At 40.8% G+C, this 25,022-nt stretch overlaps 2 protein-coding genes across 4 annotated transcripts in view; both read left to right on the forward strand.

Moving 5' to 3' along the window:
* tcf12 (transcription factor 12) overlaps window positions 1-10,151 on the forward strand; it is a 70,963-nt gene extending 60,812 nt beyond the window's left edge. The window contains exons 14-20 of one of the 2 annotated variants that reach the window (XM_079178491.1): window positions 816-889; window positions 2,851-3,042; window positions 5,473-5,587; window positions 5,681-5,843; window positions 6,193-6,437; window positions 6,980-7,133; window positions 7,725-10,151. In XM_079178491.1, coding sequence (XP_079034617.1) covers window positions 816-889; window positions 2,851-3,042; window positions 5,473-5,587; window positions 5,681-5,843; window positions 6,193-6,437; window positions 6,980-7,122 — 932 coding nt within the window. In that variant the 3' untranslated portion in view covers window positions 7,123-7,133; window positions 7,725-10,151. The remainder of the gene's footprint in view (window positions 1-815; window positions 890-2,850; window positions 3,043-5,472; window positions 5,588-5,680; window positions 5,844-6,192; window positions 6,438-6,979; window positions 7,134-7,724) is intronic. The other variant, XM_079178492.1, reaches the window with a different exon arrangement.
* Window positions 10,152-15,430: 5,279 nt separating this feature from the next.
* Window positions 15,431-25,022, forward strand: part of cgnl1 (cingulin-like 1) — a 29,279-nt gene continuing 19,687 nt past the window's right edge. Inside the window, exons 1-7 of one of the 2 annotated variants that reach the window (XM_079158784.1) lie at window positions 15,431-15,570; window positions 18,340-20,026; window positions 20,202-20,296; window positions 22,085-22,190; window positions 22,698-22,799; window positions 23,139-23,275; window positions 24,653-24,791. In XM_079158784.1, coding sequence (XP_079014910.1) covers window positions 18,392-20,026; window positions 20,202-20,296; window positions 22,085-22,190; window positions 22,698-22,799; window positions 23,139-23,275; window positions 24,653-24,791 — 2,214 coding nt within the window. In that variant the 5' untranslated portion in view covers window positions 15,431-15,570; window positions 18,340-18,391. The remainder of the gene's footprint in view (window positions 15,571-18,339; window positions 20,027-20,201; window positions 20,297-22,084; window positions 22,191-22,697; window positions 22,800-23,138; window positions 23,276-24,652; window positions 24,792-25,022) is intronic. The other variant, XM_079158785.1, reaches the window with a different exon arrangement.

The raw sequence follows: 25,022 nt of genomic DNA on the forward strand, positions 1-25,022 counted from the left end.
AGAGCAGAGTGTCTTATGTTTCTCTATTTTTAAATTACATGATTAAAATGCAAGATGTTTCATTTTGAATGAAAAGAGGAAGAATTCAGCAGAATATTTGGCTAAATGGGATGTATTGTTATAAATGAAATAATGGAACCCAAATGTTTCCAGATGTGTAGGCTGTAAAATACATTGAGACCAACTGACTGTACTGCCACTGCATCACGAGTCAAATCAATGTTTGACTGACAAAAAACTAAAAAGAAAGTTAACTCGTCAACACTGGAAAATGTAGTGGAAAATTAAGAGCTTTATTGAACACAGATGTTTGGCATATTTCCTTCATCAAATCCCCTGATGAAGGCCATGAACTGAAAGAATACTCAACCACACCGCATCTTTTTTAAATCACTCTGATGTGTTTCGAGACTCAAACTTTCCTGGAATGAGGGAGTGTTAAGGAAAACTAGTGTCTAAAATCAGATCTCTCAATTTGTTCTCTTGTAGCTTTGCTTATAAATGTGCAGATGCAGCGTACATTTCAGGGTGGAAGTGGGTATTAAACAAACCCTCCGCTGGCTCGTGTGTCAGGATGCAGTCCAGCCATCAGGAAGTGATGCAACTGAGTAAAAGATCAAAATAACCCACATACAACAACAAGAACCCAGAAAATCAGGATGTCAGTGTGTTATGACTGCGTGTTATTGTGTGTGTCAGTTAGCTTTTGTGTTGGTGTACCCAGTGGAGCAGGATACAGCCATCAGCCATGTTAATATGAAACTGCATCAGAGGATTGCTAAAGCTTCCTTAAGATCTCTTCCTCTCTTCATCAGGTACCAACCAGTGGCCCCGTACTGGTGGACAAACACCCTCCTCTCCAAATTATGAGAACTCTCTTCACTCACTGGTAAGCTCCCCGTCTGCCTCCCTCTGATATGATCGATGCTCACTTTGGATAAGTTACACGGGAAGGACTGAGCTAGCATTACAGGGAGATTCCTGCCTGACAAATGTTTTGCTGAGGAAGGTGGGGGTAGAGGGATAACCAAACTGAACAATACCTGTCCCTTGGGGGCTTGCCATCTGTCCTCCACTCCGTGGGCCAGGACGGGGTTGACAGTTGGGGGATGGGTTTAGTTCAGGTTGCTGGTGTTGGGGTGGCAGCTGTTTGCTGAACAATTTCTCCGAGATTCCTTCGCTGCCATGCGACCAGAACTGCAGATCACCTTTCATCCAGCCTACTACCTGATGCAAATGTCAGGCATTGACATTTTCTGCTGGGAGATTTATTATTGCTAAACATACAATATGCTATAAATGTAGCAGTACAGATAAATAATACAAAACCGTGTTTGCTCAAAACCACCACCATGGTCTAAGTCAAAGCAAGATTCAAGGTTATTTTCAAAATGTTCTCATTGATCATTTAACTTATTAAGCCATGTGTTTACTACAGTAAACATATTATTATTTATTAGATATAAACTGCGGTAAGCATCAACTTCTTGCTTGTTGAAAAACAACAACTTTTGGATACGTGATCCTAAAATATGTGAGAAAATCACTTTATATTTTTCAAGTCTAAGCTGTAAAAATGGAAAACATTGAGCTGTGAGAATGCCTAATCTTTATGCCCAATGACTCCCGAGCCATTTAGGCTCATAAGTGGCTAAATATAATTAAAAAAGATTCCATTACAGTTTTTAATGAATAAATTATTCCACTGTCTAAACATGTGGTTTGAGGATTAGATTATAGTCGAAATTTGTAATCTTGTGAGTGAATATGTTTTCATTAGTTTGAAACTTATTTGTAATAATTTCTGTAAAGTATCCGGCTTTGATAATCCACAAAACATTTGTTTAAAGTGGCCCGTTGCTTCATTTCACTTGAGTATAGTGAAAGGCACAGCTTTATATAATGAATATAACAATAGCAATATTATGCATGATATTTCTATCACCTAAGGGTGATACTGGACAACATTATTACATTTATTTCAATAGAGAGATAAATGTTACACTTGGGAGCCACTGCTGTACATTTTTGTGATTTGTATTAATATAATGTGGAACACCTCCTACAAACCCCCCAAAAAGGGGAATAGACCAATACTGTAGACGTGGTTATTAAATGTGCAAACATCCTTTCAAAGTGACTGGTCAGCATCAGTTTGCTTCCTTCCAAATCCTGCCCTTCTTGTCTGTGTGTCTTTACAGAAACAATCTCTATCCACAGTGTGTTTCTAGTATTTATAGAAACTGATCTTTTTTCATAATCCTGTCTTATTCTTATTTGACTTTGCCAGAAAAACAGAGTTCATCAGCAGTTACATGAGCATCTCCAGGATGCCATGTCTTTCTTAAAGGATGTCTGCGAGGTACTCCTCCGATAGAGTCTTTACTCATTACGTGTCCCATGCGTCTTTGCATTCCTTATTTTGTTTTTGACTTGCAGTCCACTTACCTCACTGTGTAATGCAGTTTCATTTGTATTGCCTTTGTTGCCGTATTGTCATTGTAGCGGTTCCAGCTTGCAGTAATCAGCTTAAGTTATTCTTAAATGTTAAATACTAAATTAATTGTTGAAGCACCCCTGATGTGCGTCTGTCAATTATTCAGTTTAACAGAAATGAAGGCATTTGTTTGACTTTTACAACTCAAGCTGAAACAGCTCAATTGATCTTGCATTTGAATTGCCAACTTTATCTTGTGTTTCAGATGTTTTTTTTTCTTTTTAAGTCCACACCATACAATCAGAGTTTTCAATTTTTGTCCTAATGTGCTTATACTAAGCTTCTCTGTCCTCCTTTTCCTCTCTTCTCCTTCTCCCTAACCCTTCACTCTTCAATCCCTCCTGTCTTCCCAGTCTCGAATGGAGGATCGTCTGGACAGACTGGATGATGCAATCCTTGTTCTGAGGAACCATGCAGTGGGCTCCACCGCCAGTCTGCCCAGCGACATACACAGTCTGCTGGGACAGGCGCAAAATGGGCCAATAGCAGCCCTCGGAGCAAACTTCCCTGCTTCTGCTTTGGTTCCAAGTCGGACAGCAGCGATGGTATGAGAACTTCCCACAAGTGTTTATATCTTTATTTTTATATAGATATTGCAGAACGCGAGGGAGAAAACATTGGTGTAATCCTTCATGTTATTTCAAACTTCACAACGCCACCTGTTCAAAACAGGTCCGCTGTGTAAAAACTAGACATTTCCCTCACTTGAACAGTTGAGTTTACCCTGACATATTTTCCATAAGTGTCATGGCTGGCCTGAGGCTCACCCTGCTCTTGAGAGGCGCTACAAGGGGGAAATAGAAATGAGAAAAACAGGCATAATCGAGTAAAGTTTGGTGCAGGAAGTGTTTATATGTTGCTCTAAATCTCTTGAGAAACAGGAGAATGCAGGTCTTATTATAAATCATGACTTAATCTGAAGTATTTCATTCTAAAGAGCCAAGAGATTTGAAAACATCTGCTGTGGAAATTAAAATGTGGCGGCTCGTCCAACTGTAATCCAGAGGTGATTGGAAATAATCATTTTCACACACAAACAAAATCAATGCTGAATCTGCTCTAAAGAGTTCAGATTACGTATCTGGAAAGATACTGGATGGAAATGATGAAAGCAAAAGGTCATAGAAAATTAATCATCAACATGATGAATCATTTTAATATCATTTTAAGTCCTCTGATGAAAACGATGTGCTCTAGTTTTGCTCTTCGGACACCAACACATTCAATTCACTATCGTATTAGACAAAGACAAGCAGCAAATCCTTCAACTAGGAAACTGTGACCAGAGAATATTTAGCATTTTTGCTTGTAAAGTGAATTGAATGATGCAGATTATTAATTTGTCAATCAGCTGTAATACTGTTATATTTTCCTTTTTAACCCAGTCCAGGCATTCAGCTGATGAATATAAATATTTTCTTCTGATGTCCATTTGAAATTTAATGCAACCAAAAGGAAGAATGAATCGTGTTTTCATTGAGGCATAAAGATTTCTTTGTGTTTTGTTGGCATGATCATCAAAGCTGCACTGTATTTTGGTCCAACTTTTAATCAGGATTTTTTATGGCCCTCTCTGGTCTGTGGTCTCAAATCTCATTTGTCAACTTTTATTTATTTATTTTGAACACAGTTGAATGTTTGTTGTTTGTTGTAAGGCTCTGTGTTTTCACTCTGGCGCTAAAGTTGTTGGATCTTTCAGAGTCACTTATTTTGTCCCCTCACAAGAATTCCCCTGTGGTTGTCAGAAGAGCTCAGTTTGATGTATTTGTTACAGAGAGCTCGGTGGTGGCAGTGATGTTGACCGACTGCGACTGTGAGATAGAACATACTGTGTCTGCACTAACACAGCGCTTCTTGTGTGGGAAGAGGTCCACTCAGACAGAGCTCACCAGCCTCGGCACGGCACAGCCACAGGCTTTTTACTCCGGCTGACACCCTACCCTCTACCCCCTTCCACCCCTTTTCATCACTTCTTTTTAACAACCCAGGAAATCTGAATCGCTGGAAACGTGTGTCTGAACCCGCAGCCTCCACCCAAATAGAGGTCCTCAGCTGTATGGTAATCAGGCCCGGCCATGAAAATGGCAGCGTTCTTTTCTTGCCAGAGCCCGGCTTCCCTCCTCCTCCTGCAGACAAAGAGTTGTTTGGACACCTGTTGAGAGCACAGCAAAGATTAGCGTAGTGCTGAGGAAGGGGAGGGTCTCGGGGTGGCGGGGTTAACAGAGGCCAACAGTGACTGGGGATCACATTCCTTTAAGAAAAGGAGGGGACACCCTCCACCCTCAGTGACAATTTCCCCGCCTTTCTCTGGTTCTCAGAGGGGAAATCAAATAGCTCAAGAACATGTGCTGAACCTCGGGAAGGAGGGACTTTGTGGTACAACTCGATGAGAGTTGTCCATTTTCATGTTATGAATGTGGAATAAATAAGTATGAAATATTCAGACTGCTGAGTGGGTTCAGTTCGACATCTTTTGAAGCACAACACAGAAGGATTTGTCTTATTTTAAACGTGAGAAACAGACGTGGTTGTAGTTGTGGTTCCGGAGAGCTAAGCCTGAAAATGCAACAGCACGCATGGTTATGTTTTCTACAACATACATGTGAAGCAAAGTGTTGAAGCAAGTCACCAAAGCAGCAGCGTTGGGAATAACATGCTTGCATGTAATATTAGACACATAAACATTTTGTTTGCAAAACAAATTCCAATATATACAGGCTGTCAAATAGTATTCTATCTGAATGTTAAAAATAATTTGAAAACACTTAAAACTCTTAAAATCCTTGACCTGTGTGGATCTACTTTACTACAGAATCTCACTGATAACTATCTGCCATGGCACATGAAGTTTATTACTCCATTTTTGGCTCTTATTAATCGCTCTTCTCTTGCTCAAAAGTATAGTTTTATGCATCTTCTCCTCTGAATGTCTGCTTCCTTTCTTGACGATGTCCTTCCTGTCTGTGTTGCAACAGGGTGGTGCCCACGCTGACGATGCTGCCAGTCTGAACAACAGCCATGGAGGTCTTCCCAGCGCCGGCTCCACATCCAGCACAGAACTTTTGGAACACCAATTGGAAACCTTCAGAGGTCCAATGCGCCCCTCAGTCTTGTCAACTCATTATATGACTGACAGCTTATGTGTGTGATGTCTTACCTTTGCGTTTACATTGTCTACTGCAGGTCTTGCTTCAGCCCTGGCTGGCCATTTGCCTGCTGCTCTGGAGCTGAAGATAGAGAAACAGGACAAGGATGACATGAATGATAACCTCTCTATCGATGACAAATCAGATGATGAGAGTGACAGAAGAGCTATGAGGACACCCAGAGCAGGCACACGTACGAGGTAAGAACATGTTGAGATACAAACAAACAAATTACTTCTAAAAGTGAAATAACTGAATTTTTGTTTATTATTGGACTTAAAAAAATGGCTTAAACCAGCACAAATCTTGAGGATTTTGTTTTTTTGTCCACCAATTTACTTTGATTTTTTCTAAAGATGTAAAATGCAAAGAGAGGATAAGGCCTGAGCAGTAGCCTGGACATTGTCTACAATCAGTGACATTAATCTGTTCAGATAGTGCATTACATACTATGGAGATTTAGATATTTTTTATCTTCAGACTTCTATTCTTCTTAGTTTGTTAGTTTACTTATGTTTGTTTTTTGCTGTGATTTTAACTGTAAAACAGTTCTTTCTCCCAAAGTATCACTGAGGACGAGGACCTGAATCCGGAGCAGAAGGCCGAGCGTGAGCGCGAGAGGAGGATGGCTAACAACGCCCGTGAGCGCCTAAGGGTGCGAGACATCAACGGGGCCTTCAAGGAGCTGGGTCGCATGTGCCAGCTGCACCTGAAAAGCGAGAAGCCCCAGACTAAACTGCTCATCCTTCATCAGGCTGTGGCCGTCATACTTAACCTGGAGCACCAAGTCAGAGGTCAGTGTCCAGCTAATGAAAGCTTTTCCATAGCAATATTGCAAATAACTGAAATGTCCACGCTACATCACATTTACTCAATACTGATTCTTTAAAATGCTTCACATAATATTCCTCCAGGCAGTCATTTCATTTTAGTGTCACATATGGAGGTATAAAAAGGAGAACTGCAGTAAACAGAGCTGCACTCTGATTTATAGGGAGCTATTTCACTGACATAGCTGCCAAATATGGATAATCAGCCAAGATATCACAACACTAGAGAAACTGCTGGGAAGCTGTTCAAGAGTGAAAATACGCTGGCTGATGACATTCTGGTTTGCTGTAGCATTATATTTGTAGATATTAATACTGGTATGTCAAAAATGGTGTCACAATAAAGCCTCTCAATGCTTCATTCATTCACTGAAATGCTGGATGTTCATGTAACTGTTTAAACTTATGATGTGGTATAAAAAAAAAAAAGAAGAAACAGATCAAAGCTCTCACTATTTTAAGAAAAGTGGCAGAAAAGTTTGATTTCTGTCTCTTTGAACCCACAGAGCGGAATTTGAACCCCAAAGCAGCTTGCCTTAAGAGAAGGGAGCAGGAGAAAATGTCCGGGGGCTCCGGTGACGCCCAACAAGCCAACACAGGGGTCCATCCAGGCCTGACTGACGCATCTAACCCCATGGGCCACCTCTGAGCAGCAGACAGGTATACTCTCAACCCAAGAGCTGCAACCAATCGTCAGCAAAGTCAATCATTTTTACCTTATACTTTCTGTTTACGGTTGGAATTTCTTGTAATTTTTATTATTATTTTGTCTTTAGAAAAAAAATTTGGATTTTATAAAAATGTTTTGATTCCGTCATAAAATGGTGAAAACAATTGTCCATCACAATTTCCTAAATTCTACAGTGTCGGCTTCAAATTGCTTGTTTTTTTCAACCAACAGTCCAAAACCCGAAGATATCTTCTTTACAATCAAAATAAACCAATAAAAGCAGCATGTTTTGGAGAAGCTAGAACGTTGTAATATTTGGCTCTGCTGCATGATAAACAACTTGTGATTAATCAATTAGTTGCAGGTAAATTCATGGTCATCGATAAAATGGATTAATTGACTAATTGTTTCAGATCTACTCACCTCTTCTATAAATATGTGAAACAGCACCAACTGCACTTTAGAATCAACCATTCGTCATCATTTTGAACCGAAGGTATATCGAAGTTGTTTTGTGCCTTGTCTGATTATTGATGTGCACCTCACCTCTGATCAGCGTATTTCCCCCTTCGTCTCTCCAGATCAAAGTGATCCACATCATTTCTGTCCCGTTTTGAGTCGGTGACCTTGCTTCCCAGTGACAGACAGGACTCACAGTTTGTGACACCAATCGAAGGAGACAGACCACTTGAAGCAAATCTACGAGACTGACACAATCGAATCCAAAAAGATTGAAGAAGAGCCAAGCGTCCAGCTCCCTGTGACCAGTTTCCATCTGCAAATTTCTCCCCACCTGAAAGATAAAAATCCTCAGCACATATCACTGTCTGCAAGAAGAACAATCCGAGACTTTGCGATCTCCTCCAACCGTTAGTGGAAATTGCCTTGTGCCTAAACTGAATTGACAAATGCATTGTAACAGCAACTGTTTTTGTTTGTCTGTTTCTTTTTTTCTATTTATTATGTTATTGAGCTATAAAGTGTACGTCTAAAGGGAAAGTTGAGCAAATTCGAAGAGAAGTATGGTGCTTTTCAGTTGATCTATAGTTTGCCAGGGTCACCATTAATACTGAGCACTCCACCCTGGTAAATATTTGGCGAGTCCGAGATGAGGGGAAAATATTTAGGCACTGAGAAGATTAATTTATTGGCCAGTTGAGAGGACTATTTATACCCAAATGAAAATTATCATTAGTTGATAGACGCGCCCCATTTAAAAAAAGGAGGATATTATTTATATTTATATTTTATTAATTCTGCCACTGGCCACATGTGTTACCAAAACTACCTATGATTGTGTCTGTGTAGCTTAGATCTGTTTCTGTGCTGCTAACCAGCAGAATAATTGGCCCGACTACGTAAGCATAAACAATATTGTCTAAAAGGTGACAGGCGGATGGCAAACTCGAGGTTTACTGAAAGCTCAGATGTAGTTGTGTTCTCTTTCCTTGGTAGTGAACAGTGAAATGAAGTGAGCAAACTATTTGCAAACCTTAGCATTCCCTGCATATTGTTAGTGTCTTAACTAAAAGAAAGGGGACTTCTTTGCCCGTCCCTTTGCCATATAGTGTTAAACGTAAGCAGTGACATATTTTAGCAGATTCTTGTCTTTGTTCAGCCTCATTTACACGCTCCTGACGTCAGCACACAATTGGCTTGTTTTTGTCATTTTCCCGCCACCAGCTAATCAGAGATTGCTTGATTAGTTTAAAATGAAATAAACGACGACGACCACACTTTCTCCTGGCCTGATGAACATGTCACTTCTTTTTCTTTCTGTTAATATTTCAAGACCTTACAGTTCAAATGCAGTTATTCAGTAAAATTGTATTGATGCGTATTTCTGTCTTGTTACAAGTTATGTCTTAAGGCTTCCAGCATTATAATGTCCAGTTTCAGTGGAGAGAACTTTTTCATTTATGTTTTCATCAAACATACAATGAGCCGGACTAGATATTTATATGCATTTTGTTGAATATCATAGAACCGTAGCACAATAATGAACAAAAACACTTAATAGGATTGTCTTTTATGTTTCAAGACATCGTTCATATCTTTAATTTGTTTTCCTATTTGGGTGCATGCTTTATGTTTGTCTTTGGTCTTAAGACTTGCTTTATATTCCATTTATTTCTTTGTATATTGTCTTCTATCATTATCTACACCTTAAACAAGGTTGCCACATTCATCATTAATATTCTGTACAAAAAAGGGACTTAAATTAGAATAAAGGATGCCACATTAAGAGTTTTCACTAAAGATTTATGATTTTAAAACATTTTTGTGAAGAAGAAAAAAACAAACCATTTTCATGTATTTTCTGACTGAACGTGACCTTGTTCTTCATTTCAGTATTCATGAGCTTGTATTCATGTTGGCAGACTTTGATTGAGGGAATAGTACTTCCTGCTCTTATTCTTAATTTCCTGTTCTTGCGATGTTTCTTTGGTCCTCTGTTTGCCGAGTTAGACTTTGCTGTATTCCAAGATGCTTTCCCTTGTATAATATATAAGAAAAATGAAAATGAAAAGAAAAAAAATTGGCTTATTTTTCACTGTAGTTAGTCTTTTATACAATAATACCGTAAGAATATTTCTTGAATTCTAAATATTACTCTTTCTAGATTTTTGAAAGCAAAAGTTTTGAGTAAAAAGTTTCTTACTTTATTTTACTATATTAGATAGTAAAACGTAGGGTTATTTACAATAGCCTGTCCATTATTACAATAAATCTACGAATGGCATCTCAAGAACATAGCTGAATTGTTGCTCGTAGTCTAGTCCTTCAAAAGGCTTCGTACGAGCTCTGGATTCCTAAAACGGCGACCTTCATCTTATTTTTCAGTCTCTCGTTGTTGATTGATAAAAGATTTGTTCTTGTTTCAAATGAAAAGGTATTGTCGATGCACATCAAAAAAACCTGCGGCAACGAGAATTAGAATTTTCTGTCTCTTTCAACAGAAAAACAATGTAAATAACATTTATGTTGCAATAAATGTGCCATCTTTTTTTAAAGTTGTATGTCCATTTATTTCTCTCACTGACAAAACACATTTCTTTCTGTTTCTGCTCCATCTTTGCATTTTTCCCCTCCATAGTTTTATTTTATTAAAAGACACAAGAAGGTTAAAGTGGGATGAGCTCAGAAACGTAAGGTGTTAATTTAGACTTCCTCATTGTTTTTTGTTTTTTAAGACATTTCTACAGTGGATCTAGGTCAAATTAGTGTTTTTAGTATGTAACTCATTTTATAATAATTTTAAATAATATCAGTGGACCATCTGTATGACAAGTACTATGAATATATGTTTCTATTTTTAATAAAGTGTGATAGCAGCTTACTGTACATGTGCTGTGGTCCTACTTTTAAAACATTTAGATTCATGCAGATTGAAGAGCAGCTATGGACAGGTCCTGTATGAAAGCTACTCCAGCAAAAATGCACCAATATTTTTTCAAAAGGGAAAACTAAATGAATGTTTAGAACACATACGTTTGTTTGGTAAAGTTTCTTTTACAGTGTTAATTTCAAGATTGCTAATTGTTTACATCTGTTTTGACATACATCGTGTTAATACAGAGGCAAACATAAATAACAAATTGATGAACTGAAACTAGAGTGCAGATATGGCATTGATGCATTGTGAAAAGAACAAACTGTAATGCCTTATGTATGTTTTTGGTGGAAGAAGCTTTCAGTCGACTGCAGTTCTCAATCTTCTACTTGTGCTTTGCCTGAAGTTAATGAATCCCAAAAGTGTTGTGTAAATGATGCTCTAAACCTGGAGGAGCGTTGTGCTGTAAATCTCAGACCCCCGTTACATCTGCACAGCATTATCCTTGCATGCTGATGTGAGCATGAGAGCACTCATTACATCCTGAGAGGTCTGATTCCAGCTTATTTTTCTGACAGAGGTGAACACTCTGCTGACTGCTGTTCTGCTTGTGGTGAGCCCAGTGATGTCATTTTTCAATATTCTCTGCAGGAAGAAACAGAACGTGTGAGTGTGTTGGGCTGGTGGTGGAGGGTGGGCATGTTTTCTGTAGAAGTGGGACCACCATGTCTGTAGGCTGACTTCCTGTCATGGCTGCTGGGCCAGCTGACAGAGAGTCCTTGGCTCACATCCTTGAAGCTCGACCAAAGAGCCTGCTGCTCCTCCTGCTCAACAGTAAGATCATCCGCCTCTCTGCTAATCTCAGGACGCATGTTGCACTAAACATGGTTTTTGTCTTCTCTCCACTTTGTTGTTTCGATTTCTTGATTGAAAAATCACACGGGTTAAAAATGAGCTTATCTTCAAAGGACATTCCTATTTTCCCGATAATTTGTCCCAAATTTCTTTGTACACGTTATTTTTTTATGGGCACTTCTGAAAGTGCTACCCTTTTGTTTTTGTTTTTTTCCCATTATTTTACAGCTGCATAGCAAACAGAGGCTACAGTAACATTTCATTCAAATACAGTCAAATTAGCAAAGCAAATTATTAGTAAAGCTCTGTTTTTAGAACCTGCATCTCAGGCTTTCTTTGACGGTTTCCTTTAATGTTTTGTTAACTGTGCTGTTGCATTTTGTATAATATCTGTGCAGAGGAGTGTCAGTGTGGATTTGTTGTTGCAAGAATCTTTGGCCAGGAGTCACACCGCCATCTCCAGTGTGAACTAAATACGAGATCAGGTGCAGTTTTCCGAATGAACATCAGCATCTGAGAGTTCTGGTTCACTTGCAAAATGTCACTGAACGAGACACAAAAAGACGCATCCCTATCAGCCTTGATGTCTTGGTGGAGGGGCCTTCTACGTGACAATACCCAGGGGCTCATTGTCTCATAATCTCATGATACAATTACAGTGTCTTTTGGACAAGAATAATATTGGTCGTTGTGGAGTTAAACAGCCTCTGTGTAAGTGCTGTTGCTGAACCCAGTTCAATTTTTCAGTGTTTTAAAAGAAAGGAGGAAGTTAAAACGATGGTTAGTGGGGTGAGTCTTTAAGACTCTTTTGTCCTTTTTGTCCAGGGGACAGTAGCTCCTTGCCTATGATTTTTGATGCAGTTTGCACCACTTTGTTCTGAGGTGTTGTACACATATACAGTTAACGGTGAGGATGCTCTTAGTACCAGCATAATGAAATTGCATTATACCATAATATGGAAAAATCTCTAGATGTCCTAAAAAGAAAAGGTCTATGCTGAAAAGAAGAAAAAGAGGAAATTGTAATTTTGTAGTACTCCCTCTATTGAATTTCCTGACCATTGATCCTGAACATATGGAGGTCCACGACCACTTTCATTGTTTCGGAAAGTTCTTGGCTGCACACCAGTCCACCAGGGATGAAGCCTTATTTAGCTGCCTCATTCAAAAAAAATGTAGACCCTCTAATGCAGGGGTGTCAAACATACGGCCCGCGGGCCGGATCCGGCCCGCCACGTCATTTTATGTGGCCCGCGAATCTACCAGCAAAAAAAAAAAAAATGGAAATCGCGCACGGCGGAGCTCCTCCCCGATCCGCGCGCACACACCTCCACCAGCGTATGTGGCAGCAGCAGCCCCCCCCGCCGACGACGACGACGAAGGAGCAGCAGCACCCCCCCCCCCCCCCCCCCCCCGCCGACAACCGGCCCTTTGGGGGCAACCATGATGCCGATGCGGCCCCAGAGCAACAATGAGTTTGACACCCCTGCTCTAATGGGTTTCATCTGCAATCTTAAACAACTTAACAGACTGAGAGACGGACATTCAGTTATTGCTCCACCACATTGTCTTCAGTGGTGGCTTTTGCCTGACACACTGGTGCAGAACCAGTTTAGATAAACTTTTCCAACATTTTCCTGTCATAAATCAACAACGTAAAAGATGAAATCTAATGAGCTAAATGTGTGCCTCTGCGACATCTCTGGTGCATGTCGCTGGAAAGCCTGCAGTCCTTCTTATAATCAGGATAAGACTGAGCTGTGTACTGAGCATGCCCAGAGGTCCCAGTTGTGGCACCTCAGTGGAGTACAGAGCTCTCATTGTGTGCTGCTGTAACCCAGCACAGTGGCAAAGAGCTCAGATTAAAGGCTGCGGTGCTGTGCGGCCTCTCTGCGTACACAAATATAAACAAAGCTACAAAGTTCATGCTGCAGTGACGAGGTGTATTACTGTAAAACATTCAGTTTATCATTGCTTCAAAATCTTAATGTCAGAATGAGCATTACAAATTATTTTTTTGTGCTGTTTTGAGCTTGAAAGTAATTAAGTTTTACTAGAGTACTGTACTTCAGTACAATTTGTGGGTAAATACATGAGGATTTCTCATTCGAAACATTTGATTAATTTACTGTATAAAATACTGTACAATGCATCACTGCAGATTCAACTATCCAACAGTGTGTAAAGTAGTATTTTGAATAAACATGCTATTTTTATTTATCTGTATGTGGTATCGCTGCTGTTTTTAAAGCAAGTAATCTGAGTGCTTTTCACTGGAATTTGTATACAGGCTGAGATTGTGAAAGTAGGAAAACTGATTGTAATATTGTCTGTGAAATTAAAGGTACTTATATTGGGTCATTTCATCCAATATAAATTAACATGAATGGCCAGAAAAAATAAAACCATTTTGTTGCCAAAATTTTCTGAGTGTATTGTTGTCTGAACACAAGCAGCCATGCAAGAATGTGCAGGAACAAGTTTACAAAAGTATTCAAATTCAACACCCTGACAGGTGTTTCTAATATTTTGGCCACCTCATATTTATACATGGAAGAGAAAAAATATTAGAAACACCGTACAATATCATGCATTCAGATACAACATCACAAAATACAGCCTCCCAAATCCCTGTGGAGTTAAATGAACATCTTTCTGACACATTGTCAACAATAATAAAACATGTTACCATAAAGTATGTATTACGGGACTGTGGGATTTTATGACATGTCATACAGGTGTTAATTACTGTCTGGTCACTCAGTGTTTAGCTTGAACTGTAATTTATTTCTTGTGAGAGTAAAAACAATACTGACAGAAGCAAATTCGGTTATTATTATCAATCAAGTTGTTTTAATGGTTTATTTAATAAAACAGGTTATACAAAGTATAGAGGTATGGTCCTTTTAAGATGCTGTGAAAACTAATATCACATATTGTTCTTGTTCTATAACATATTTATATACAGTATACATCTCTCAGTGCAGCTGACTGTAAACCCTCCTCCTGCTACTACCATATTTTAAGCCATCATTTATCACTGCTCAGTGTTGTTTGCTTAGTCTTGCACTTACTCTTAAAGTACACACACACAGCGCTTTATTTCCAAAATAATACCCATTCTTCAGTATATGCAGGGCATTTTTCAACATTTCTTCATCCCACTCAGCATAATATCTGCCTCTTGTTTGCTTTCACGATGTATTCCTGGACTCCCACCATCCTTGTGCATCACACAATATGCACACTTATATCTATGGTGATGCATTTACTTCCCTGTCCCTCTGTGGGTAACATGCATGCACCAGCACCACCGCCGCCACAGGTTCTCACTAACTAACCACATTCAGGACAGCTTTCTATCCACTAGATGACGCTCTCGGTTTTTAAAGACATGCAGCTGCAAATTGCATTTATGCAGAGTGTAATTAATAATTAAACTAACATCGAGTTTGAGCGGAGCACATACGTGTATAATTCTCCAGGGCATTAAATAATTCATAAATGTGTTTGTACAATAAATGACTATCCATGTAAGTGTGTAACTTGTTATTTGAATCTCCCAATATTTCTGAAATATTTCCGCAGGGTGAGTTTGGCTTCGTGTAGTATTTCCCCCAAAGCTATGACTACTGGGTCCACCATGTCCTTTTTTCCCACATAGCCAAAAAGCGACTTGTACCCATATACTGTATGCTTGTACCTTAAAAAGCATGAGCTCCGTCATTTAGGCTCCTTTGGTTATATGTGATACGTTTTTTTATTATTGTGTTGGGCCAGCTTCTTCCAAGTACAAGCAAATATAGCAAACCATTTCATTGCTCTCTCTGTCAGCTTAAAGTTTATGATGTTGTTTATTCATTTTAAAATGTTTTATAATGAGCTAATAAGGAAGATAATTTACGAAGTAAGTGTCAGGCCTCGCCTACATCTTGCGGTTTCGAAATCTGTTCTTGGACCAGCCGACTGTTTGTGAGTGTGGAGTGTGTGCGTGTGTGTGTGTGTGTGTGTGTGTGTGTGGGGGGGGGGGGGGGGGGGCTTGTTTCAGGAGGCGGAGCGGCCCGGAGGGTCGGACGTCCTGCAGAAACTGTCCTGTTCTCTCTCCCAGAAAACAACACAGAACTTAATAAGTTAGCAAGCAGTGGCGTGGGCACTTTGCACAACCGTTCATCTTTTCGAAAATCATTTTAAACAAACGCGTATGACCTGCGATCACTGAACGAGAGAGAACGACGCTGGTGAGTAACTACGTTACGTCCGCTAACAATATTCATTGTAACGTTACATGCTGTGAGAGCGCTAATAGCCGTTCAACTCAACAAAAAAGCTGAAGAATTGAACATTTAACCGCAGTGAGGACCACTGACGCGCTACAAACTTGACTTAAAAAAGGAAAGAAAGCAGTTTTAAAGTAAATCTCTGGCTTGTGATTCATGCCACCTGTTGCTCTTAGCAGCGATGAAAGAGTCCAGAAACTGCGTCAACTCACTCGTTTCTTCACTTCTGTCAACTAACGTTAACTATTTAACGACTTCCCTCTAAATCACTGTCTGCCACTAACACATTCATGTTATTGTAAGTTTATTTTATTTGTTAAAAAGTTGATCCCGTACACTCACGTTGCATCTACCTGACGCTTCAGATTAGTGAACTCCCATTCATGTTACGTAATCATATTTTCCCACAGTGTAAATCCTCGCTTCACCTTTTACATTCGCTCTTTCAAAGTCGGCTGCTGTGAACCGAAGTGTTTTCTTCATGTAGTCATGTGAGCCGCTGCAGCTGCAAGAGACGCTGTGTCTGGACTCTCTGTGACACAGAAAACTAATTAGTTCACACGAGGAGATACAAAATCTGCTTTGTTAAATCTTTGCAGAGTCTCCCCCTTTTGCACAGATCAAAGCAAGGGCCTTGACATCCAACCTGTGGTCCATGCTGACCTCCCTGCTTGGCAGCACACAGGGCCATGAAGGCAGCACTGCCTCAGTGAAGGATTCCTCCTTTTGCAGTGACAAATACAATGTGAGGAAGATAGTTGTTGGAACATACATGTGACACTTAGGATGGAAGAATCTATTGTGCGTCATCGATAGCTTTAATCTTTCCCTGAGAGCGCTCTTCCTCATGCACGGGACACGTTACCTTGGCTTCCTTCTTCCCTCCTGTACAGACTGAATGGTAGGATGCTGACTGATTCTGACTAATAGAAGCACCAGGATCAGACAGTCAGCATACCCAGTTGACTTATCAACATCAAGCTGACATGAATTATTCTCATGTGGTGCTATAGGAGTGACCGACATAGACAAAATAAGTAATAATTGTTATAATATTCTGTTATGTTTTATAGCGGAGGCAGGCCACCTAATATGAAACAAAGACAGCCTCTGCTAATACAAATGGATTAATACACTTTATTGAAATTCAATGTTACCCTTGGGGGGGAAACAGCAAAGGTGCTATATCATGCTGTAAATTCTATATATTTCATAAAATGTGTCTTACCATCTTGGCGAACCAATTTCCTGGGGAAACCCTGACATCTTCTATCAGGGTACATGCACCTTTGATACATGTTGTGCTATTGATATATACCCAATATAGTACATTCTGGGGAAAATCAATTCAGAAACTGTTGCAGAAAAAAAATCAGCCTATTTTTGGCTAATCCAGCCAATTGAATACATGACAAATCTATTTCATATTGAAGCAAAAACAATAAAACAAAAACTCAAATATTGATGTCAAGCTATCCTGCTCATTGATTGTATACTTGCTACTTTTCCCACAATGACATAATGAAACCCGACAACCAGTATGGCAAGCCTGTGTCAATTAACCACTGTACATCTTCTCACAGTATATTGTCATATCTCCAAACTTTACATGGTGCTATGTTTTGATTATATTGGCTCAGTGGGGCTCAGTATTGTCTGCCTTTACCTATTTCATGCTAATGTGATATATCCTGCTTGTGTCTTTGTTGCCTGTCTTATCAGTGTCCTTCTTCCAGCCCCATCTCGCCTGTCTTTGTATTGTAACATCAGGAGGAATGGGACGCTATCAGCAAGGCAAACAGGAACCTGTTCAAAGCCCATTGTCCAAAGAAACACATGTTTGCTGCTGATGACTTTGTCTTCACTGGCTTTCCAGGCATAAATGTGTCTGAAAACATTCAGTAGCTTACTTTAATGTTTGTACAGAGTTTAATATTTATTGCCAGCTGTGTTCTCACGGTCGTGCCGCAAATCAGTCAAACCTAGACAGCCCCGCATTTATTATAAATGTGACAAAATTGAGCCAAATAAGATTTTGTTGCTCTCTTTTCATGGCATATCCCATGAGCCTGGGCTGCAATTACAATGTCATTTACAAGGATTGATTACACTGTGTATGCACACACACACACACACACACACACACACACACACACACACACACACACACACACACACACACACACACACACACACACACACACACACACACACACACACACACACATACACACTGCACGTTCACTCCAACTCTAACACCCTTCAAAGTTGTGGAGAGATTGCAGAGCTCTTACATTTCTCTCAGGTCTGACTTTTCTTTCTGTTAATACCTTTCTCTTAACTTGTTTAACCTACATTCTTTGTCATGCATGGCAAACAGTCATTTTGTTATGCCATACCTGTTAGTCACACACCTGTCATGCTTTTCTAAACAGTACCTGCTAATTTTTGCAAAAAATGTGCCTGATGTTGACTCATATTTTCAGAGATACTATGTGTTCTGACTGAGATGTTATGAACAACACAGGGACCTCAGTGGAGAGCAAACAGAACATTAAGACTCATGCAAAACAAGAAAAACTAATTAAAGCGGACAACATAATTAAATGCAGTGAGGCTTTAATGTTTCATTAGTGGCTGAGTGTGGAACTGGGAAACATTTGTTGATAGTACTGAATTATGTAGTGTCTCATCTCTGACTAATGAACCCGTCTGAATCTTTGCTTGCAGAGGTGGACTACCTGATCCAGGGAGTGGGATTTATTTTCCTTCTGCATTCCTGATGGAGTCATACAGAGTGACTGGCATTCCTAACAGTGGACCACAGCAGGGCCACACTCAGCCGTCCCGCCCCTCCAGGCCGCACAGCAATGGAGCTGGTACATACGGTCTCAGCATCCGTGTCCAGGGTATAGATGGACACCCATATGTAGTTCTCAACAACCAGGACAGGGGTCCTCAATCCTTTGCGGACCCGAACAGTAATGGGTACATCGACACAGAGGGCTCTTTTATTGAGAACTTCCAGGAGTATGATTTCAGGGGAGGAAAGGAGGCTGGATCCGACAGCCCCTTTATGGAGTACAGGTCTCAGAAGATAACCCATTACACTGGTCCTCAAAATGGTGTCGCAGATTCACAAGGAAAGAAACACTCCTCCCTTCTGAACTTTCAGAAGCACCCTGAGATACTGCAGCCGTATGATCCAGAGAACAACTCCCTGAACCTTGATGCTTCCCACAGCCTGCCTTCAAGGCCTCTTCCTCTGGATGAGACTGAGAACCAACACCAGAGTTCCTCCTCCAAATCTGCTGTACCAGCGCTGTCCAATGCCATGGCATCAAGCCTGGACAGGAGCAAAGCTCCTGCGCAGCAAGAGAAAAGGCAACTTCCATCCCAGAGCCTGAGTGAGACAGCCCTTTTTAAGCCGAAGTCACAGCCCCAGTCTTTGCCTCCTACCCAGCTGGCTCAGTCTCAGACCAGGCCACAATCACAAGCAGCTCAGCCGCAGTCCAAAGCTCGTCTTGCCAACCTGAATCCACCTCAGTCCAAGCTAGGCTCTAAAACGCAGCAGCGACCAGTGCTTCCAGCCGAGCCTCAGCCCTCCACCGTGTCACGTCCAACAAGTGAGCAGAGCAAGACATCATCTCGATCCCCCACTTTGGTGAGCAGCACCAACTCCAGCCTCGAGCGCTCCCACCGAGAGCCTGATGTCCTTCCTCTACGTAGGACTGACTCCAGCGGTCCAGTCCTTCAGTCCACAACCCGTTCCCGCCACTCCTCCTCATCTTCCACCTCTAAAGCTCTGGTGGAGGATCAGATGGACCCCCTATACGCTGACACCATCAATCGCCACGAGAACCGCCGCTACATCCCCTTCCTTCCAGGTTCAGGCAGAGACATTGACACAGGCTCCATTCCTGGTGTTGATGAACTCATTGAGAAGTTTGACGCCAAAGATGGCAGCCACCAGCGTAGGGGCCGGGCGGGCCGCAGGAACAGGATCAATCCAGACGACAGGAAGCGCTCACGCAGTGTGGATAGTGCCTTCGGCCTAAGAGATGGCTCTAGCTGCGTGGACGGATTTAGCCGCCAGCGAGGCACATCAATGGAGCATGTCCTGCGGCCCTCACAGCTACGGCTGCAGAAAACAAGCGGCAGTCAGGACTCTTGGCTCACGGCTGTAGATGGTAAGGGTGACTCAAGGGCTTCATCTCGTGTGGCCAGCGAGCCTGGCTCCCCTCAGAGCACCATCTCTACAGGTGTAGGCGCCATACAGGGTTACAGCAAGCCACAAACTCGCACCTCTTCACTACCATTCAAAAGCCACAAAAGCGAGGACAGTGCCTTCTCAGCTGGAAAGGTGTCGGCAACATCGTCAACATCGCCATCCAAGCCTACAGAGGCAGATGCTCAGGTAAAAAGGAATCTACGCTGAAGCATTATGATTGGATCTTACCTTTTCAATGTGAAATGTCTTTGTTTTAACATGCGTCTTAGTTTACTTGAATTAGAAGAATATTCTCCAACAGATGATCGTCTGTTCTGTCTTATAAAAACTTCATTAAGATCTCCTTTCCTGTCATTGCCAGGCGACACCTGATCTTTTGAAAGGTCAACAGGAGCTTTCACAACAAACACACGAAGAAACAGCAAAACAAATTTTGTTCAATTACCTGAAGGATGGGTGAGTTATCTTGAATTTTTGTTGCTGTATCTTATAAATATACTTTTTAGCTTTATTTGCTCATATTAATAAAAAAAGACTGAATGTTGTGAACATTTTTTAGTCTTAATTCCTTGGCTTAGTTGAATCATGAACTGAGCATATTGTTTACTCGAATACCCAAATTGATCATGTTCACAACATAACATGATCAAGAAGGAAGAGACTGTTCTGTGTGTTTTTATCAGAGTTGGACTGTTTGTGATAAAAGTTAAGGAATGTGCTCATCTTACCCTCCCATCCAGGCTGTGAGAGATCCAGCTGTCTAGAGTTTGTTTTTTCACAGAATCCCTCTTTCTCTCTCTGCTTTCTCTTTGCTGCAGTGTGAAAACATTCTGTTTGCATCTGTAATCAGACACTCACTGCCTGTCAAGGAAAGGCATGTTGGGTTTAAAAGGTGAAATGTGGTTCAGGTTTTAAAGCAGCCAAATATAATGGTTTATGCATTCTTTACAGTCTTTTAACTTGTAGTAGGTAGTCACTGCCACGTCTTGTTTTTGGAGAATGTATAAGTGAAGCACAAATGCCAGTTAAACTGTACTCTACAGCAGTTGATTCAGTTGCGCGTGATTTCACAGTTAAAAAGAGTTTGCCAGTTTTTACAGTTCTTGCATGTGCCATAGACTTGTGATCATGTAGAAAGAGAGCAGGAAACTGCTTGGGTGTGCCGGGCCACAGGTCAGGAGTCACAGGACAAAGGAAAGGAAACACAGATGGAAGTGGGGCTGAAACTGAGCTACATTCCCAAGGCCTAAGAAGACAAACATTCACCAACAGGGGTTATAAAGGTTTAATGAAAATCATCTGTATGAGGAGAAAAGAGGTTTGGGAGGGGGGGGGGGGGGGGGGGGTTTGGCTGTCTGTGTCAGCGATGAAAGTGGTGTAACTCCAGTTTTGTGAATTCCGATGTTTTCACTTTAACTGGAGGAATTGTTGTTCTTCTGTGGGGTTGAGAAAATCCTCCCTTCTTTGGTCTTTCAGACGACTGGGGATAAACTCAGAAATGCTTAGTGTTTAATGACAAAGGCAAAGCTGCTTTTCTTAGCTCTGAAAATGTTGTTGTTTAGGTTTAGGAAGGTTTCGACTGAGCAAAACAATACTGTAAATGTTTGGCACTTTGCTATCTTTTAGATATAGGACATGAAATATGTTACCATCAGAGAGAATGGGCTCGAGGCAGAAAATATGTGGGTGTGGCTGGTTTTGTGACCAAATGTTGTGAATTTAGGCTTCTTAAAAAGAAATCTTGTTTTGTTTCAGTAACTAATGATATGAACAAGGGTACTATTTGACCATAAAATGTTTACTATATCATATATTTGATATTACAGTTAGCATTAGATGCCTTAGAAATGGTGATATTTCTTAACCCATGCATTGATTACTGCATTTTTAAACATTTTTAGCTCTGGCTCCTACTAATTTACCTGGCGATGAAGTGAGACTATGCAGCAATTCCATTAAACTGCCCATACGTTTCATTCTTCTCCTCATGTGCCTCATAGTTTATTGGACGGGTGTAATGAAGCTGTTTGTGATGTGAGGTGACACATCAAAGCAGCTTGATCCTTCCTGACCCTTTCTAAGCTGGGAATGACTTACTCTGTTCCCAGAACAGTCTGCAATTAATTCTTGAGCCCCCAAACACTGAGCAAAGTTGTTTTTTTATACCTTTAATAACCTGTGTGTGTTTGTGTCTGTGTCTGTTTGTTTGTGTCTGTGTGTGTGTGTGTGTGTGTGTGTCTGCAGAAGCACCGATAATGATGATACGACGAAGAGAAAGGTCAACCTTGTCTTTGAGAAGATACAGACGTTGAAGTCTCGGGCCACGGCGAGCGCACAAGGCGATAACAAGGTCAGACATTGTTATATCATTGTAATTCTGCACCACTAACCACTAAAGTATGCCACTTCTCCCCTGCAGTTTTTGCACATGTTTGTATTCGAATCATAAACTTGGGGTTGTAAAAGTGCAGTGATTTAGCTATCTACCAGTAAATGGGTGAGAGATGCGTGTTTGGGGTTCAGCTTCCCAAAGTGAAGCTGAACTGGTTGATAAGTTGATAAATGCAACAAAGTTATTTGTGTTAACATTTATTTCTACTGTAAATTCTTCTTTAACATCCTGTTTGATTCAAAACAGTGAAGAAAACTGTGATTTTTGCGACTTTTTAAGACTTTGAGACTACATATTATATCTCTGAGGCTCTGAGGCATAGCAGACACTGTCAGCTATTGAATATATACCCGTTATTTAGTAACCGAGTGCTGATGCCAGAGTCCAAATATTCATCTTGTAATTTTATTCATAATGGATTAATAAGAATTAAGAAACACTAAAACTTCTGTCTTCTTCTGTCAGTCTCTAGACGTTGGTGCACAGACCAAAGCTCTGCAGGAGCAGAATGAGGAACTGGGGAAAGAAATGGCCGAACTGAAGAGACAACTTGAGGACCAAACCACGGTAACAACAGTCTAACTGCAACTCTGCCTCCAACACCAGCCTGTTTATGTTGCCGATCGGTTTATAGCTAAACTTGTTCTTTGAGAATATCCTAAAGAGCATTTTGGGACTAAATTCAAAACACTGTTTGCTATGCATTTACTTTTCAGTTCATTTTTCCAACATGCCCTCTCAGATTCCCTCAAACAGATAAAAAATGACCATGACTTTATGTTTTTATCAAACAAATCAGATCAATTCAATCCAAAGGCCGAAAGCTTGTTGCAGTGGATGTAAAAGACTAGATATGTGTACTGAAACTGAAACGTCAACAGTAATACTTGTGTGTTTCACCAACAGAGGAATCAGGCTGACAAGAGGACAGTAGCAGGTTTGAAGAAGCTGCAGCAGGAGCTGGAGCGGAGTGCAGAAGAGTGCAAGCGTCTGAAGGAGAAGCTTGCCAAAACAGAGTTCGAGCTCCAGGCCACAGTGGAAGAGTAAGTGCAGAGTGACAATTCTGGAGAATGACAGGTCACTAATGATCGGTATTAATCAACTAGCGTATCTCTGTTGTGTGCCAGTATTTTTAACTCTTCAGGGTGGTTCAGTAAGTTAAGCTCCCTTCACTGGCATCTCCATCTTGGTTGCATGCTCCAGCCAACACAACTGGCAGTTTGTGGTGTGACGAACCATGATCTTGTTGCTGCGCTACTGATCTCTAATGATTTGTTGAGGATTTGCACACAGGCTGGTGGGAACAGGGACTTTATGCCCTCCTTGGGAAGCTCCTTGTTGACAGGTGAAATGAAGAAGTGGTGTATCAGAAGAACCATGTTGCTGTTAACACCTTCCTTCGGCCATATAATAATAATAATAATGATAATAATTAGCTTGACTTGTTATTCATCAGCTGTTGCTTTGCACTGAAGCGTGACACTAAATTTCCATCTACTGTCACTCCGAAAGCAGTGTAGGATGTCTGTTGATGAAACCACTCAGACTGTTGGTAGTTACTAAAGTGGTTACCATGTCAGTTGCTCTGTCTTATTATACAGCCCTTTGTGACTCCTCTGGTTTGTTGGGTTCATCTTTCATCCTCCATATTAATGCATGCTTGGTGACTGATTTACTATTAATTCTGACAGCACTAACTGTCCAGCTCCATTTCTGCTCCTTTACATATTATACAAATGTCATTGGACTGCTCAGTTTGATGTCTGGAGTGTTGGTATTATCCATAGCTTGCTGGTTTTGTTGGCAGTTGTCAATGTTTTGGATGGGTATAGTTGGAATATCTTAACACAATATGTTTGAGCATAATGCTCAAACATAATAATGTTTGAGCATTTTTAAATTGTCCTTGGTACTTTTTGTGAATTTCCTTGCTATTGAATGCTACGCTCTTTTTTTCTGCCTCCTTCTCTGTCGTACCTTCATTTTTAATTTCTTTTTTCGAATCCAAGTTTTAATTGAAGTTTTGTGTCTCAGTTGATTATCATCTGTAGTTTCAGCTTTACTGAGCTTCTTTCTCAGGATGAATGACCCAATACCAAACATCATTTAGTGTTTTTTTACAGCAGGAATATGCTTCAGTCTACATTACTGTGGTGATTTGTTTGAGGTTCCTCACATCACTTATCACCCTCCTCCTCTGTGTAGTCGTGTAGAGGCAGTTTACACATTATTGCTTTGCTGTCGTTCAGGTATTCGTTTTAACCCCTGTGCTCTATAGGCCTCACATTAAGACCCAGCACAGGTGCTGCCATTTCTATGTGTGAATTAAGGTGCAGGTGTGCGGGTGTGTATGTGCATGTACATACGCAGCATGTAGAGTGCCTGTACTGTGTGTTGTGACATGTCACATGGTTTGTCAGGCTGTTCCAGGTGAAGATGGAGAGGGAGCAACACCAGACAGAGATCAGAGACCTGCAGGACCAGCTGTCAGAGATGCATGACGAGCTCGACTCAGCCAAGAAGTCAGCCGCAGATGAAGAGAGAGACATCATTATGGTGGTAATGCAGTGTTCATTGTTCTAGAGAAGAAGTTGTTGAGTTTTTCTGCTCTGAGCTTGTAGAACATGTGGCTACCTCACTGAAACAACCGTGAAAGATAAAAGGTACTCTGCCTCTTGAATATTAAAACCATATACATAAACCACGATGGAGTGAGTTGACATTAAGGTGCTGTTTCACACTGTATTTTAAAGTTTAAACTGTAATGCAGCCAGTGTAGAGACCAGCCTG

This window comes from Pholis gunnellus, assembly GCF_910591455.1.
Source record: "Pholis gunnellus genome assembly, chromosome: 1".
Taxonomy (NCBI): domain Eukaryota; kingdom Metazoa; phylum Chordata; class Actinopteri; order Perciformes; family Pholidae; genus Pholis; species Pholis gunnellus.